General features: G+C 46.7%; 1 protein-coding gene and 4 non-coding genes across 5 annotated transcripts; 1 reads left to right on the forward strand and 4 right to left on the reverse strand.

The window, feature by feature from the left end:
* Positions 1-196: 196 nt before the first annotated feature.
* DKC1 (dyskerin pseudouridine synthase 1) lies at positions 197-13059 on the reverse strand. Its single transcript, XM_014462146.2, is given in 16 exon segments — positions 197-1248; positions 1898-2050; positions 2844-2892; positions 3401-3504; positions 4390-4508; positions 5131-5147; positions 5149-5248; positions 6664-6811; positions 7537-7667; positions 7907-8033; positions 8420-8484; positions 9805-9989; positions 10202-10293; positions 11626-11712; positions 12098-12165; positions 12929-13059. Coding segments are annotated over 16 exon segments (1527 nt in total). The 5' UTR covers positions 12945-13059; the 3' UTR covers positions 197-1182.
* On the reverse strand, positions 2972-3100 carry LOC111827468. The gene has a single exon (XR_002831065.1). It is a non-coding gene; the product is annotated as a small nucleolar RNA SNORA56 (small nucleolar RNA).
* LOC111827467 lies at positions 7207-7339 on the reverse strand. Its single transcript, XR_002831064.1, has one exon. It is a non-coding gene; the product is annotated as a small nucleolar RNA SNORA36 family (small nucleolar RNA).
* A 2180-nt stretch (positions 13060-15239) lies between the features above and the next one.
* Positions 15240-15351, forward strand: LOC111827475. The gene has a single exon (XR_002831072.1). It is a non-coding gene; the product is annotated as a U6 spliceosomal RNA (small nuclear RNA).
* A 458-nt stretch (positions 15352-15809) lies between these two features.
* On the reverse strand, positions 15810-15944 carry LOC111827469. Its single transcript, XR_002831066.1, has one exon. It is a non-coding gene; the product is annotated as a small nucleolar RNA SNORA29 (small nucleolar RNA).
* Between the last annotated feature and the right edge of the window lie 671 nt (positions 15945-16615).

Genomic DNA, 16615 nt, shown 5'->3' on the forward strand with positions numbered 1-16615 from the left:
TCTTTCATGCTTCCTCAGGCCTTTCGCAAGCACCCTCTACCCACTTAGAGACACACACACCTTCTGCCAGACACATTACATAATTAGCATCAAATTTCAAGTATGACATAAAGGCCCCTGATTTTTAATCAAAGTACTTTATATTTTTTTGTTCTGCTAGTTTGAGACCACCATCAATTAGAAAACCCAACAGGAATACTTTAAAAAAACATAGTAAGCAAACTTTAATAAGTAAAAATTACAACCACCTTCTCCCAGCAAGGACCGATTGCATCCTTTGAAAGAAAAAGGGTAGAAACAAGAGAATACATTTTGGATTTTGTCACAAACACAAGTAGTCAGATGGACCGAGGTACATGAGGCTGTACCCAAGCTGAAGTGCACCAACTACTAGGCCAGAGGGATAGGAATGGCTAGAAAGGTGGAAGACCAGGAGTCCTCGCCAGCCGATGGAATAACAAAGGTGGCGCTGACACCAGCCTAGCCCACTGTCCTCATAACACGCCGGAGATTTTCCCCAGCAAACATGGTTGTCCTATTCTTTTACTTGCTCTACACCAGTGATGGCGAACCTTTTGAGCTCAGCGTGTCAGCATTTTGAAAAACCCTAACTTAACTCTGGTGCCGTGTCACATACAGAAATTTTTTGATATTTGCAACCATAGTAAAACAAAGACTTATATTTTTGATATTTATTTTATATATTTAAATGCCATTTAACAAAGAAAAATCAACCAAAAAAATGAGTTCGCGTGTCACCTCTGACACGCGTGTCATAGGTTCGCCATCACTGCTCTACATCGTTTCACTATGCGATTGCTATCAACATTTTTAACAGAAGGGCATGGGGGAGAGGCAGAAGCAAACGAGTAAAGGAGGATGGAGTTAGAACAGCTGTCAGGAAACAGCTGTGCTGGTTACCAGGCAGTGCAGGGTCTGAAGGCGCGAGGCTTCCCCACTCCCCGCAAGGAGAGAAGTGGGTGGTATCCAATCTGCCTCCTGCACCCATATCCTTAAAACAGGACAAGATGGGATGACCACACCAGGTAACATCACTCAGGTCTCGGCTAGCAGCTAAAATGTGCCTCAGCTCTCACCCTTTAAGAACAGAAGGAACTATGTTTTCTCAATAAGGCTTTAATTTCTCCTTCCAGCTGGGCACAGTGCTTAAAGTGATCTCCACTAGTCAGAAACGACTTCCACTTTGATTTTCTTTTTCTTCTTCTTCTTTTTGGTGGTATCACTGTCCTGGGAGAGAGAGAAAAGAAAGCTCACAGAACCTGTTAACAGAACCACTGCCACTCTCCCAAAAGGAAATCGGAGATGCTCCACGCAGGCAAGTAGGCCTTTTCAGGATCTGTCAGGATACCCAGGGTTCAATCATTTTTGAACATAACAAAGTCCTGAGCTTGTCAGTGGCGCCCCAGTGGCCACTTTTACAAACAGGAGCATTCAGATTCTCAAGCTACCCGCCCTACCACCTGCCATCCACAGAATTCTATGAACAGTTACTATACAATGCCAGGGCCTGCCCGACCACAGTGGCTCAGGGTGGAATGTTAACCTGTAAACCAGGAGGTCGCGGTTCAATTCCCAGTCAGGGCACATGCTCCGGTTGCGGGCTCCATCCCCATTGGGGGGTGTGCACGAGGCAGCTGATTAATGATTGTCTCTCATCATTGATGTTTCTATTTCTCTCCCCCTCCCTCTCTGAAATCAATAAAAATATATTTGCCAGGGTCTGTCTCTGTACGATCCTGCGGGGATGGTGGGGGGGAAAGGCACTCCAGTAATACGGCACAGCTCCCCAAGTAACCAAACTGGCACCAACTGGGCAATTCAAACCCCGCACCTGAGGACTAAGCGAGCTAAGGATCCTGAGCATGTCTATACACACCCCATCTGCCGCCTCGCCCGCATCCTCCGCAGCGGCTTTGGCCTTCTTCTCCTTCTTCTTCTTTTTCTTCTCCTTTTCCTTCTCCTTCTCCTTGACCGGCTCTGGAGACTCTGGCTCTGGCGAAGTCTCATCACTTTCACTCTCTCGACTCCGCTGAGGAGACAATTGATCAAATGTTAGATCTTAGGCAAAAATGGATGAGAAAGGCTCAGGAAGAGAAAAGGTAAGAAGAGATCCTTAACTGGGTACACAGGAGGGTCCTGAAGTTTACCAAGGATTCAGAGACTGTCTCACCCACAAAGAGCAGGAAGCCCGTTTTCCTGGAGGCCAACCTCACTAAGATTACAAGTTGGAACTCCATGTCCCCTAGGGGTGACCCTTGAGTCCTCAAAAGTGTCAAGCAAGGCAGGAAAAGCTCCTCTAGACAGCTTGCTCCAAGTCATTCTGCCACGAGTCTTTCTGTGCTGTCATGCCAGTGGTCCCCAACCCTGGGAAGCCAAGCTGCCACTTTGAAACACTGAACTGGTGCTATCTGGAGGTAGCTCACGGGTGGCATTGCTCCCGCTGAGTCCCACACAACTCCAAGTGTCACAGCCTCCAATTTCAACACACGTGTGCCATCACTTGACGGGGGGGGGGGGGGCAGAATAACACGCACCCCCCAGTTTCAGTGCTGCCTGAGCTGAGGTGGAAGATGAGGCCAGTCTGATTCCTGAGCCCCCACGTCTCCCAGCAGACACAACAGGAAAGTGATCTGGCACCTACAGAGCCCCAACGACTACCCTGGGGCAGAATATGTCATCTCTCTCTGTGCACCACGCACCCACGGGGCAGAAGGCCCTGCCAGACTGAGCCAGGATATATGGCTGGACTGCAGTCACCAGGATAAGCCACACAGAACTATCTCCCGAAGTGCATTCTAAACTAATCACCGCATGCCCCGTACCTTTGTGGCCTTTACTGGTGAAGCAACCGCCTCTGTCTTCACGGCATCACTGAAAGGAGAGGGAGCCAGCGGGTTAGATTTGATGAACAGCTTTCTGGGCAGGGACTGCTTCATCTGCAGCCAATCAGAGTTATCTGGCAAGTCTAAAGCCACCATCAAAATACTGACGCTGGACAAAGCAACTCACCACTTACTGTTGCAGACTGACTCCCTCTAAAGTCCCACATGCCAGACTAGAAAGGGATAACTGTCTGCTGCAGAGGCCCGGCAGCCAAGGCACAGCAATCTCCCTGCCCCAACAAATCTATGGCCAAGGCGCCATTTACCACCCTTCCCCCAACAAATCCTGCCCCCTCCCCACAGCTGGGCCCCATGACCTCCTGGCTTCATGTGTAGTTGATGTGCTTGTCCAGGTGGCCAGGCATGCTGCGTCCACCCCTCTGAGTTCCACATCCTCCTGTCCCCACTGCCACTGCCATCCAGTGTAGTGTCAACTCCTGCACGCAGACGAGCATGCAGTCTGCATGCCCTGGGTCTCCACAGCATCCTGCCCTCACCTGTAGTCAACATACTCCTGTGTCCAGGTGGTGGGCGTGCTGGCTGTGGCCTTGCCGTGCTTGTCCAGAAGGCCCTGCTTGATCATCAGCTTCTTCTGACTGGCCTGGTGGACATCAGGATTTCAACGTCAGGACGGCGTCAACACATATAGCAGGCTGACTGCATGCACACGGCCCAAATCAAGTTTCTCCCTTGTGTATTCTCACCTGGGCCCCAAGCTCCTATATAGAGCATTCAGAATTCACCCATTCTTGCCCTGGCCAGTGTGTCCCAATGGTTAGAGCACCAGCCAATGCACCAAGAGGTCTCAGGTTTGATTCCCAGTCAAGGGCATGTACCTGGGTTGCAGGTTTGAGACCCTAGCCCCGGTCAGGGTGCGTGTGGGAGGTAACCAATAGATGTGTCTCTCACATCTGTTTCTCCCCCCCCACCCCCACTCACTCCCAATCTCTAAATAGCCTTAGGTGAGGATTGAGAAAAGCCAAACAAATAAATAAACAAAAAAACCCCCACCCATTCTCTTTGATAAGCACAAACATGGGACTTGGTAAAGGTCACGGAGCTTACAGCCTTAGTGAGAGCCTCTGCAGTATCATTATGTGGCATAGGGCCTTTGCACATACTATTCCAGCTGCCCAGGACTTTTCCCTAGCTCATCACCTCATCACCATCTAATCCTTCACACTGGCAGGGCTCAAGTGAAGCTCCCTTACCCAGATCCCCTCATTGCAGACCCTTGAGGTGCCAGGCTCCTTGAGAAACCTTCATCTTGGCTAAAATTCACCATTGTATCTGAGTGATGCCCATCTGCTTCCTCCCATCAGACTGAAATCTCTAAGGTCTGAGGCGGGCCAGTTCCTACTCACCGACTCCCCCAGAGCCCAGCACAGGGTAAGGCTGTGGCGGTGGGGTCACACCAAGAGCTGCCCAAGTGCTCAACAACGCTGAACCTAGTAACCCGGGAGGGCACATGACTGGTCCCACTCACCTTTGGACCTAAACCCCACTTCCGAGGGTAAGTGTCTCTTTCCATGATCACTCTCTTGATCTTGGCTACTATCCCATGGTCGCAGGTAGAGATCACTGCTGTGGTCATTAATGCAATAGCTGCAGGTGTTCAAAGAGAGAAAAGAATGATTTAAGTCCAGCCAGTGTGGCTCAGCGGTCGAGCATCGACCTAGGAACGAGGAGGTCAGTTAGATTCCAGTCAGAGCACATGCCCAGGTTGTGGGCTTGATCCCCAGTAGGGGGTGTGCAGGACACAGCTGGTCAATGATTTTCTCTCATCATTGATGTTTCTAGCTCTCTATCTCTCTCCTTTCCTCTCTGTAGAAAATCAATAAAATATAAAAAATAAAAAATAAAAATAAAAGCTCTACTGCCTTAATTGAGGTTCCTTCGCTAAAGATGTACATATGGATATATAGACAAGAAGTGGAATAAAGTCTCTTCATTGATAACCATAGATATTTCTTCCCATTCTTCAGGCTGTCCTCTCTTCTCATTAGAGAACCAAGCTGCTGAGACATGGCCTCTAACAGCAGCCAGAGGGATAAGGGAAACCCCATCTACCTCCTCCTCGCTTGTGTCTATCTGACATGGCTCTTTGCTGGGACCACACCTACAGACCCTTGGAAATACAGTGAGATCAAACCAAGGGACCAGGATTTGAGGACCTGCTCTTCGGGAGCCTGGCAAGGATGGTGCAGGAGGGAGAGCTTCCCCTTACCTATGCAGATAGCTTCCCATCTCCTGGTTGACTTCAATGCCGTCCTCATATCGCAGCACACCTGGAAGCATGATCTTGGCCCCATAGCAGATTGGGCCCCATAGCAGATTGCGTTCACCTACAAGGATGACATCACCCCTGAGAGCCCCAGCCACTGCCTTCACCCCAGAGCCAAAGGGGAGGGGGCCTGTGGGCATCTCCCCACATGTGAAATGGGGCCAAGGACAGTCATTAGCTGCAATGAGTATGTAGAGACTCTGAATAACAACCACTCACCACACACTAGGACTTTAAACAGCAACTCCTCTATGTCTGTGGAACTTAAGGATGTTTTCATTTTAAATCAATGCCTAGCCTTAGTTTCCCTTAATTGCTCTTCTGTTACTTTAATGAGAGAAAACCTTAACAGAACTAGGAGACCTATTAGATCTACTGGGAGATTTGGGTAGTGACAGGTTCCTGGAGTAACTCGCAAGCAAGATTACCAAGACCTATTGAACCAACTACCCACAGGTTTTGGCATAACTTATAGGCCAACAGGTATGTGTTAAGGCCACCTCTCCCTGAGTTCAATAGACTTAATGAATCCCGCTCCACCTGCCTCGTCCTATCTAGAGCTCTTCTGTTGATGACCATGGGTTCGATTCCCAGTCAAGGGTACATACCTCGGTTGCAAACTTGACCTCTGGCCCCAGTCAGGGCGCATGCAGGAAGCAACCAATTGATGTGTCCCTCTCACATCGACATTTCTCTCTCCCCATTCTTCCTCCCCACCACTCTCAAAGAAAAAAAAATCAATGGAAAAAAATATCAAGTGATGATTTTTAAAAAAATTCTTTAACAGGTTTTGAATATGAATGATAAACCTCAAATTACTTAATACAGAAATTTATGTTCTTCAAAGTCAGAGAATCTTTTTATTGCTACATAATGTTGGACAAAAACTTGGTTATGCAAGCTGGGCACAAAGACAACCTTAATTTATAAAAGGCTATTCTCTGACCATTAGAAATAAAAAGGCTATTTTTAAAATTCTGGACTACTTGGAAGAGAAATAACTTACCTTTGAAACTCTACAGTCTCAACTTTTTATGCCCATCAAAACAACCTTTTCTTGCGATTTAAATAAGATCCGTTTATTACACATATGCAGAACTACCAGGTTATGGGAAAGCAAATTTCATGTACCACTGATAGACTATTTCTTGAACCAAGTTACTTTGGGAAAACTCTTAGGTAAATGTTTAATTAATTTGCCTTATTTAAAAATAGAATTAGACCTAGCATTAAACTTTTACTTTAATTCAGTATATTTGGTTCTGATTTAATAAAAAAGTTAATCATTAATGCATAAATGCTTCATTAAAAGGAAGAACCCAGTGTCCAATCTATACAACAAAACAAAAACCAAAACCCCAAGGAATTTAAGTTGACGCCATGTTTCACCTCTTTTAATAGAAAGTTTTCAGAACATGGACCACATCTCAGCTGTGAAGTCACGTTTTGTCCAAACATGGACTTGAAACCCAAAACTTACTGCGCTGTCTTTCATAACCAGCCGTTTATGAGATGTCAACAGCTTTTCCAGAGGGTAAACAACTCGCCGCAGGTAACTCTCATCTTTGTGGTTATCGTACAGCCACTGGGCATCGAGCACGTCATGCATTGTCACCATGTGGTCCTGGAAAGCAGCCATGTGTGAAAATTAGTCATTGTCATTGCATCTCAAGTAGCACAACAGACGCCAAACTTCCAAAGGCGGAATGAATCGAGTCGTCTGCTAATCCAAGCTCATTAGTCTTCGGTCCCTTCAGAACCTCGTCTCTCTTGGGTACCTTTAACCTGCTGATGCACAGTAGGTCCTCGGGTTACGTCAGAGATCCGTTTCTACTGCGCGACGTAAGTCGGAACCCACCTACATAAGCACCTACGTCACTCACATGGAGCGCATACACAGCAGTAATGAAGTGAAACAGTAAAAAAAATTTATAAGAAAGATAACAATTCCTGACCTTTACTCGGTAAATAATAAAAAACATAAAGCACACATGTACATATGTCAAAATGACGGAACTTTTTTGTAGGCTGGGAGGTAAGTGAATAGAACAACGTTTTCTATCCGGTCATCTCCCCTAGCCTGTGTTTCAATGTCCCAAAGTTTAATTAACAGAACAGGGAACTGCCCTGAACTGAACTCAACACTTTGGAAATTGCCTTTTCCAGGCTGTGAAGCAGGTGGCGTTTCACCAGAGGCTAGAATATACAGGGTGGGGCAAAAGTTGGTTTGGAAAATAATACAATTACTAAATAATAAACCGTTTCGTCTACTCACAACTGTAGACCTACTTATGCCCCACCCTGTATTAATACCAGCTCTAAAACTGCTAGGCCCACGATGGTGTGTACCTTCTCGCTCATGACTCCAGAACGAATCCGCCGAAGTTCCTGCATCTGACCGCCAACTCCCAGTAACAAACCAAGGTGTACACACAGCGTCCGAATGTAGGTGCCGGCCTCACAACTCACCCAAAAGATTCCTAAGATACACACACACACAAAAGTAACCCACATTTTCCAAAGTAAACATGCCACCAGTTGAGAAACCCAGAGTTATTCTCTATCTGAGCCAGAGAGACTAAAGACGACAGACACAGGCCATGACTGCACCATGTACTAAGGACACCTACTTTGAATAACAAGAGTATAATTCTCAAGAATCCATTTCTACCCACGCATGGCCTGTTAACTGAGCTCCTTCACAGGCCTAGTGACCTACCTAATCTTCTTTCAGGATCATACTCAACCATTTTGCTCTCGTAGATGGTCCGCACTCGGAGTTGCCTCTTTACTGCAGCAATAAGTGGGGGGCGCTGGAATAAGGCGCCTGTCAGAGTTTCTAGGGCCTGAGAATAAGCACAAACCAAAATGACGACTCGTATTGCATAGACTCTCCAATAACATCAAAGGGCATTATTTGGGGGAGTTGAAGGACACAACTGAAACACACAAGATTCCTGTCAATCATTTAAGGTCTAAAATGCCCTTTCAAATTTTTGCTTCTTTCTTCAACTACACAGGGATGGCTCAGTGCTGAAGCAGAACTCTCTCCTCAGAAGGGACATGGCCGGAAGTGCCCCTGCCACCTGTAGTCACCAGTCCAGGCTGCGATGGGCGGCCTGCTCAAAAGGCCACGAGAGAGGCCAGCCAGGAAAGCTGACCTGTCTCCACATGCCTAGGGGCTTCAGAGATGCAAGTCACCAAAAGATGCCCTCCCTAGAATTACACTTACCCTAGCAAGCTGAGTCCCCCCTTCAATAGCATTGTGCAGCCGGACAATTCCCACATACTCTTTGCCTGAAAAATGACAAAAGAGTAGTCAGGTGTGGCCACTGACTTTTCTGTATTTTTTATATAATCCTATCTCATCGCTCCTATTTTGTGCAGCAGGAAAAGCAGGCGACTGGACCTTCTGTTTCTGTAAAATTTGCATTAAGACCGATTTCCTGGGGCAAGTGTGGGAAAGGGATGCAGACACAATCTCTCACTCCCTGGGAGTTCAATGTGCTGACAAGGATAGTTGGAGAATCCGGCGTAGAGCCTGCAAACCAGGAAAAACTCTGCAAAGTCAAGGTGGAGAATCTTCCCAGATGAAAATTCGGGAAGGGTAGCCCTAGCTGCTTTGGCTCAGTGGATAGAGCAGTGATGGCGAACCTTTTGAGCTCGGCGTGTCAGCATTTTGAAAAACCCTAACTTAACTCTGGTGCCATGTCACATATAGAATTTTTTTGATATTTGCAACCATAGTAAAACAAAGACTTATATTTTTGATATTTATTTTATATATTTAAATGCCATTTAACAAAGAGAAATCAACCAAAAAAATGAGTTCGCGTGTCACTTCTGACACGCGTGCCATAGGTTCGCCATCACTGGGATAGAGCATCAGCCTGCGGACTGAAGGGTCCCAGGTTCGATTCCAGTCAAGGGCACATGCCTGGGTTGCGGGCTTGATCCTCAGTATGGGGTATGCTAGAGGCAGCCGATCAATGATTCTCTCTCATTGATGTTTCTATCTCTCCCTCTCTCTTCCTCTCTGAAATCAATAAACCATATTTTTTTAAAAAAAGAAAATGCGGGAAGGGCACTTTATTTTATTTTTAAGCCCGAGGATATTTTTCCATTGATTTTTAGAGAGAGTGGAAGAGAGAGGAAAAGAGAGAGAAATATCATTATGAGAGAAATGCATTGATTGGTTGCCTCCTGCACTTGCCCCAATCAGGGCCCTGGGCCCGGGAGGAGCCTGCAACAAGAGGTATGTGCCCTTGACCGGAATCAAACCCGGGACCCTTCGGTCTCACAAGCTGACGCTCTATCCACTGAGCCAAACCGGCTGGGGTGGGAAGGGCACTTTAGACAGAAGCAGCAATATCACGCCAGAGGAGCCTGGAGTGATGAGCTGGACGCGAACACAGGTCTGCCTCAGTGCTAGGAATAGACATGGTTGGCTCAATGTACACATGCCTAGTAACCCAGCACTCCAAGAAAAGGCAAATAGCACAGACGGTACACAGAAAACTAGGATTTTTTTTTTAACTAATGAAGAAATCGATTTCAAGAGCCAAAATGTGGAAGGGAAAGGAAATACAGGAAACCTTCCAATGGCAAATTACATACCTGCACTCTGTTGCGATTTTACCAAGCGAGTGGCTCGTTCTATGCACACGATTAAACAGCCGGTCACCTTGGGATCCAGAGTACCACTGTGTCCTGTCTTCTCCACCCGAAGTATTCGTCGGATCCAGGCTACCACCTCGTGGGAAGAGGGGTTAGAGGGCTTGTCAAGATTAATGAACCCTGTCCTAGAATGGAAAAGAAATTACTGGGCATTGGTTCTGGTCCCCTAATCAAAACTGAATCTGAAGAGTAAAAGAGAATCCACCATGGGTACAGGCGATGAGATTTAGGACAATGCCATTCTAAGATGCCACTACCTCCTTAAATAACTGATGCTACAAGGTGTCATTTTGAAAAGAACAGAAGTTAGAACAGTGCTCGCTCCAAACACACTTACCTGATATAATCACCAATCTCCCGCTTCAGAGGATTTGAACCACAAGGAAGAGGTGTATAGTGTGTCGTCCTTATATTTAGCTTATCAAAATTCTAGAAAGCAACGATACAACACAAAACTATTGATACATGTAAAACAAGAAATAAGCACCCACCATCAATTGTGATATGGTTACCCTTCAAGTTCACAAACTTGAGTTTGCTCCTGTATTTTCGTTATCTGCTGTGACAGACTGTTAAGCCTCCTTCTAGACCAGAAAAATTACTCACGAGCAGTAAGACAAATGTGATCACTCCTCTAGAAAGAGACTCCTTGGGGTGCTACAGATCAGACTGGGCTTCACTATGCAGGTTTGTGAATCAAGTATGGACTAGCTTTTTCGCAGGGACAAAACACAGCCAAGGAGGACTGGCAGCAATGTTTCTCCATGGCTTGTTTGTTCTTCCTCCAAATGCTCTTCTCTCTGTTTGTCTCATGTCTGTTCCTTGTTACTCTCCTTTCTGAGGCACAATCACTGGTCTGAAAGCACTCACCTCCCTTGAAGCCCACCTTTCATATCACCCGCCCCCAGTTTAGTTTTGTTATGGTGTTTATCACAAATAGAAATTATTTTAACTATCGCCCACCCCTAGATTTTAAGTTCCACGACAGTAGGGACATTGCCTACCAGGTTCACTGGCATATTCCCAGGGCCTGCAATAGCAAAGCAGATGCTATCTAAATGGCAGGCACATCTGGCTGTGTAGAAACTCAACTGTGTTGAATTATATAAACAAAGCTCATTCCTTTCCCATATATGTTTTATTAAAACACTTTGTCAAGGGGTGTTCTCGGGAACCCAATCTCAGAGCTGGTGCCTAGTCAGTCCTTTAGGAAACTTGCAACTCAACTCATTAATAAACTGCCTTATTAAAAACCCAATATAATAATCAATCATTTCTAGAGGACATGTTACATGCCAGGCACTATGGCTAGACATGTTTCATGGATTACTGTTGGCTTGACTTCCTAAAAGATATTATGAGCAAACAGCCTCAGAGAGGTGAAATGATTGGCCCAAGGTCACACTGCCCATGCTTCTCAAGCACTAAAGGAGACCTACTCCATGTGTGGCTCACAAACTGGTACCAGTCGGTCAAGTGAAGTACAGAAACCAAGAACTAATTGCTTATAAACTGTGACAGCAATTTAATGTTGTTTTGACATTTTAACTGTATTCTATGACTGTCCTATGTGCACTGGAAATGGGGAAAAAAAACACACCTGGTCCTTCATCTCAGACTTTGAGGAATACCACTTTAGACTATCACCTGGCACTTCCTAAGTGAAGGATGCTAGCATTAAGCACTCTTAACGAACTGTTTAACCTTGAGAAATAATGTAAAAGCCAGGCACTGACCTCATGCACAATCTTAGCCACATACCTTTAGCAACAGAGGCCACTGAGATGTGTCCAACTGAGCCACTTTGGATTCAGGTTTGATAAGAAATTCTCCAATGTGTTGGATTTCCTTCCAAGGACAGAAACACACTCTATTAGACTTCCCGCCGGATTCCACACAACTCCATTAACGCCAAAGCCTATGCCCCTTCAACAGGACCCACAAGGGAAAAAGAAATAAGCCAGAACCTCAGAAGGGTACAGGTATTTAAAGAGAAAGAGGGATGGTGGGTCTGCAGGTGGAATAAGAAAGAAAATTTCAGGGAAAGCAGTTGGTGGGGCCAACACCACTTAGCGAATTGTATGTGATGGGAGAGATTTAGGTTGGCTGGGGTCTTGTACAACGACCACCCAATTCTAACCCGTTCCTTCAAAACCTCTGAAAATAGTTTCCTTTCATTTGTTACCTAAGTTTTGCTTTTAGTCAAAACAAAGTGAGACATATTCCTACTCACTGCAACATCTTCTTCTGGTAATGACTTGGATTCTTTTTTCTTTTTATGCTTCTTGGGCAAAGTAACTGCTAAAAAACAAACACACGAGATTTGGGAGTTCTTTCCGAAAATAAAGGCAATTAAGTTTAAAATAGAGAACGGACCAGGGCAGGTAGGCAATGGACGTTTGGTCTACAATTGGGAAAACAAAAGTGCGTAAGGCCAAACGCGCGGGTTGGTGGCTCAGTAACAGACTAGAAGCGGTCGCACGTGTCAGCTCCCATTAAGTTCACCACGTGGCGGGGCTTCCTGTGCTGCAGAAGCGCTCGGCCCGCGTGCCGGAAAGTTCCCTAAGTGACTCCTTGACTATCCCCGCGTGTTTGTGACCTCCAGAACTTTCTTGCGTGTCAAAGCTACGCCCGAGCCCCTCCACCCCTTTTCTTCCACACCCATTGCGACCATCCTTTCCTCCCTCGCCCCGGAGCGCTGCCGGCGGCGTCTGGGCTGCCGGCAGCACCGGTACTGGTCTCCTGTCACTGCAGGGTGCACGCCAGCAGGGTCGTCGCCTTTCGTTGGCGACCCGGGCCCTAAGGTTGTGCTGTCAGCGGGAGGCCCGGGCCTTGCAGCGCCAGCTCATCGCGAGGGCCTCCCGCGTTATTGCCCTAAGCCGTGGAGCCAAGGCCAAGAGGCAAGGCTGGCAGGAGGCTCCGCAGCGACCAGACCCGCGGGGCAGCTGGAGCTAACGGAGAGCTCTGGCTCCGAAGCCGGCCCCCCGACCCAGGATCTCCGAGGCAGCAAAGCTGGCCCCAGGCGGGAAAACAGCCTAATCGGTCGTGACAGACCAACCCTTACCTTCCATATCCGCCATGTTCCCCGGCAGAGGGTGCGAACCGCGTGAGCCACCGCCAAAAGAGCGTCTATAGATTCCCACCGCCCAGAGGCCCCGCCGCTAGAACCCGCCCACCTGTGCGCCTCCCCGTGCGTGCCGCGCCACGGGGCGGGGCCAGGATGAAGGGGCCGGTGGCGCGCGCGGGCCACCTGCGCAATCTCATTGGCTGTATTCTCCCCAGCGGTGGCGCGCCTGCGCATACGCGTGCGCTTTGGGTCTCGGCCCCCGCCCTTGGCAGCTCGGGCTGTGAAGAGCGCAGCCCCCCGAGGCAGCGCGTAGCCTGTGGGCGTGGCTTCGGCCGCTGTTGATCTACCTTCGCTGGGTTTCACTCGGATATGCGCACCTGGGCACCCCGCTGAGTACTCCATTAACTGTAGCTTGTTGCTGCCTCTCGCCCGACCCTTTAAGGTTACTATCGGATCAGTCCCGATAGAAAAATGAAGACGCTAAGGCACCGAGAGGTTGAAAGCCCTTTGCTACTTGCAATTTCTCAGGCAGCAGCCGAGTCCCTGGCCAATAGGAATGGAGTGCGAGCCACTCGTGGACTTTTAAATTTTCGAGCAGACACATGGAGAAAAAAAGTAAAAAGAGAAAGTTGAAAATTATTTTAATGATGAATTTTATTTAACCCAGCTATCCAAAATATTATTCCAACATGTAAGCAATACACAATATTATGAAGAGGATATTTTACTTTTTTTTGGTGCCAGATCTTTCGGGTTTGTGTTTTACACTTAGCACACCTCGAATAGCCCCAGGATCGCTAATGGCTGCGGAATTGCACAGCTAGGAAGTGGCTCCTGGTTTAAGACCTCTGCGCTTCTATCTTTGGTGTTCTCCCTTTTCTATCTCTCAAGGTGGGGGGAGGGGGTCTTAGACTTGCCTCTCTGGACTTGATGGATCCCTAGTTATATATTTTATTGATTTCAGAGAGGAAGGGAGAGGGAGAGAGCTATAGAAACATCAATGATTCAGCTGCCTCCTGCACTCCCCCTACTGGGGATGGAACCTGCAACCCGGGCATGCGCCCTTCAGGGGATTTGAACCCAGACCCTTCAGTCTGCAGGCCAACGCTCTATCCACTGAGCTAAACCAGTGAGGGCCCTAGTTATTTCTTTATTGCGATTGTAAAGGGTGCCTTTTGCCATTGTCTTTTCTAATGAGTTGCTGCTGACAGAAGAGAGCAATTATTGCTTTTCTTCCAATCCTTCTCTGCCAACCAAAGAATAGATAATTTTCCATTTTATTTTACTGTGGCTTAAAAAAAAACAGATGATTGGTTTTTCCTCAGGTAACTTTTACTCTATCAAGAATTTATTTTGGTGTGTGCCAAGGCAATGATAATAATTATTTAAATTAACTTTTTATAGATAACCAAAGCCCCCAGTATCAACCAATCCATGGGCAGTTCATTACTTCCCCCATTATTTTATAATATCCCATTGGTACATGTTTGGCTGAATAAGTTTGAGGTATTCGTTGATGGTTCTTTTATGAGGTTCATCTTTCTCCAGCACTCATCTGATCTGTTAGCAAAGCCTGTCATCTTTGCTTTTAAAAGAGATGCAGAGCCCGGCTGGCGTGGCGCAATGGTTGAGCATCCACCTATGAACCAGGAGGTCACGGGTTGATTCCCGATCAGGGCACATGCCCAGGTTGCGAGTTCCGTCCCCAGTGGGGGGCGGGAGGGAGGGAGGCAGCCGATCAATAATTCTCTCTCATCATTGATGTTTCTATCTCTCTCTCCCTCTCCCTTCCTCTCTGAAGTCAATAAAAATATTTAAGAAAAGAGACTTTTTTTTGCCGAAACCGGTTTGGCTCAGTGGATAGAGCATCGACCTGCAGACTGAAAGGTCCCGGGTTCGATTCTGGTCAGGGGCATGTACCTGGGTTGCGGGCACATCCCCAGTGGGAGATGTGCAGGAGGCAGCTAATCAATGTTTCTCTCTCATCGATGTTTCTAACTCTCTATCTCTCTCCCTTCCTCTCTGTAAAAAATCTATAAAATATATTTTAAAAAAAGAAAAAAAAAGAAAAGAGAGATGCAGAATCTAATGGTTTTTTTTCACTGCTATCACTGTAGTCCATGCCATCATTATGTCTCCTAGATTGTTTTTCAGTGGCCTCCTGCAGTTCCCTTTTCTACTTTTTCCAAATATAGTGTCTTGTCAACACAGCAGCCGGAAAGAGCCATTAAACGCTAAGTCAGGCCATCCTCTGCTCAAAGCCCTTCAATGGCTTCCCCTCTGGAACAGGGTGAAGAGTGGGCCCCCAGTGTTCGCTTCGGCAGCACATATACTAAATTGGAACGACACAGAGAAGAGAGATTTGCTTGGCCCCTGCGTAAGGATGTCCAGCAAATCCGCATTTAAAAAAAAAAAAGAGTGGGCCCCCAAAAGATATGTACTAACTCCTGGAACCTATGATCATGGCCTTATTTGGAGAAAGGGTCTTTGTAGATATAATGAAGTATCTCGAGATGAAATCATCCTGGATTGCCCAAGTGGGCCCCAAAGCCAACAACAAATGTCCTTGGAAAAGACAGAAGAGAAAACCACGTAAAGACGGAGGCAGAGATTAGAGTGATCTCCATCTTCCGGCCTTGATGACTGTGAGAGAATAAATTTCAGTTGTTTACAGCCACCCAGTTCGGGGTCATGTGTTATGGTAGCCCCAGGAAACTAAAGTACCATCTCACTAAGAGTAAAAGCCACACTACAGTGCTTCTTAGCTGTTCAGGATACTCCAGGCACATTCTTCCCTCTTCCTTAAATGTACCTTGTTTATTGTCTGTTTCTTTACTAGAATATTAACTTTATGAAGCCAGGAAATGTTTGTCTACTCTTTTTTCCGTTCAGCCATTTCATAGAGGAGGAGGACACAAATAAATCCTCCCTCTTCAGATCATGGCAATTTTAATCTATCCCCCATATGTTTGTCTATTTTTAAAATATATTTTTATTGATTTCAGAGAGGAAGGGAGAGGGAGAGAGAGATAGAAACATCAAGGATGAGAGAGAATCATCGATCGGCTGCCTCCTACACGCCCCACACTGGGGATCGAGCCCACCACCTGGAAATGTGCTCTGACCGGGAATCAAACCTTGACCTCCAGGTTAATAGGTCGATGCTCAACCACTGAGCAACACTGACTGGGCAATTTTGTCTATTTTGTTCACTGCTCTATACCCAGCTCCTAGAAGATGCTCAGTAAATATTGGTTAAATGAATCTATATCTTTTTTTAAAATATATTTTTATTGATTTTTTTACAGAGAGGAAGGGAGAGGTATAGAGAGTTAGAAACATCAATGAGAGAGAAACATCGATCAGCTGCCTCCTGCACACCCCCTACAGGGGATGTACCCGCAACCAAGGTACATGCCTTTGACTGGAATCGAACCCGGGACCCTTCAGTCTGCAGGCTGACGCTCTATCCACTGAGCCAAAATAGTCAGGGCTGAATCTTGCCGGAAGCCGGTCCATCCTTGCTGCTTAACACAGTTGCTGCAGGGAAGAAACATCTGCACAGCATATGTTTCAAGGGACCTGGCATATATAGCATACTGTTCTTAATATGTTTGCTCACCTTCTTGGCGCTATGTGTTTTAACCAAGGTCACCTCTCCGAGAAAGGTTGTTTCCCCAGGTA

This window comes from Myotis lucifugus, unplaced genomic scaffold, assembly GCF_000147115.1.
Source record: "Myotis lucifugus unplaced genomic scaffold, Myoluc2.0 scaffold_169, whole genome shotgun sequence".
In the NCBI taxonomy this organism is placed as follows: Eukaryota; Metazoa; Chordata; class Mammalia; order Chiroptera; family Vespertilionidae; genus Myotis; species Myotis lucifugus.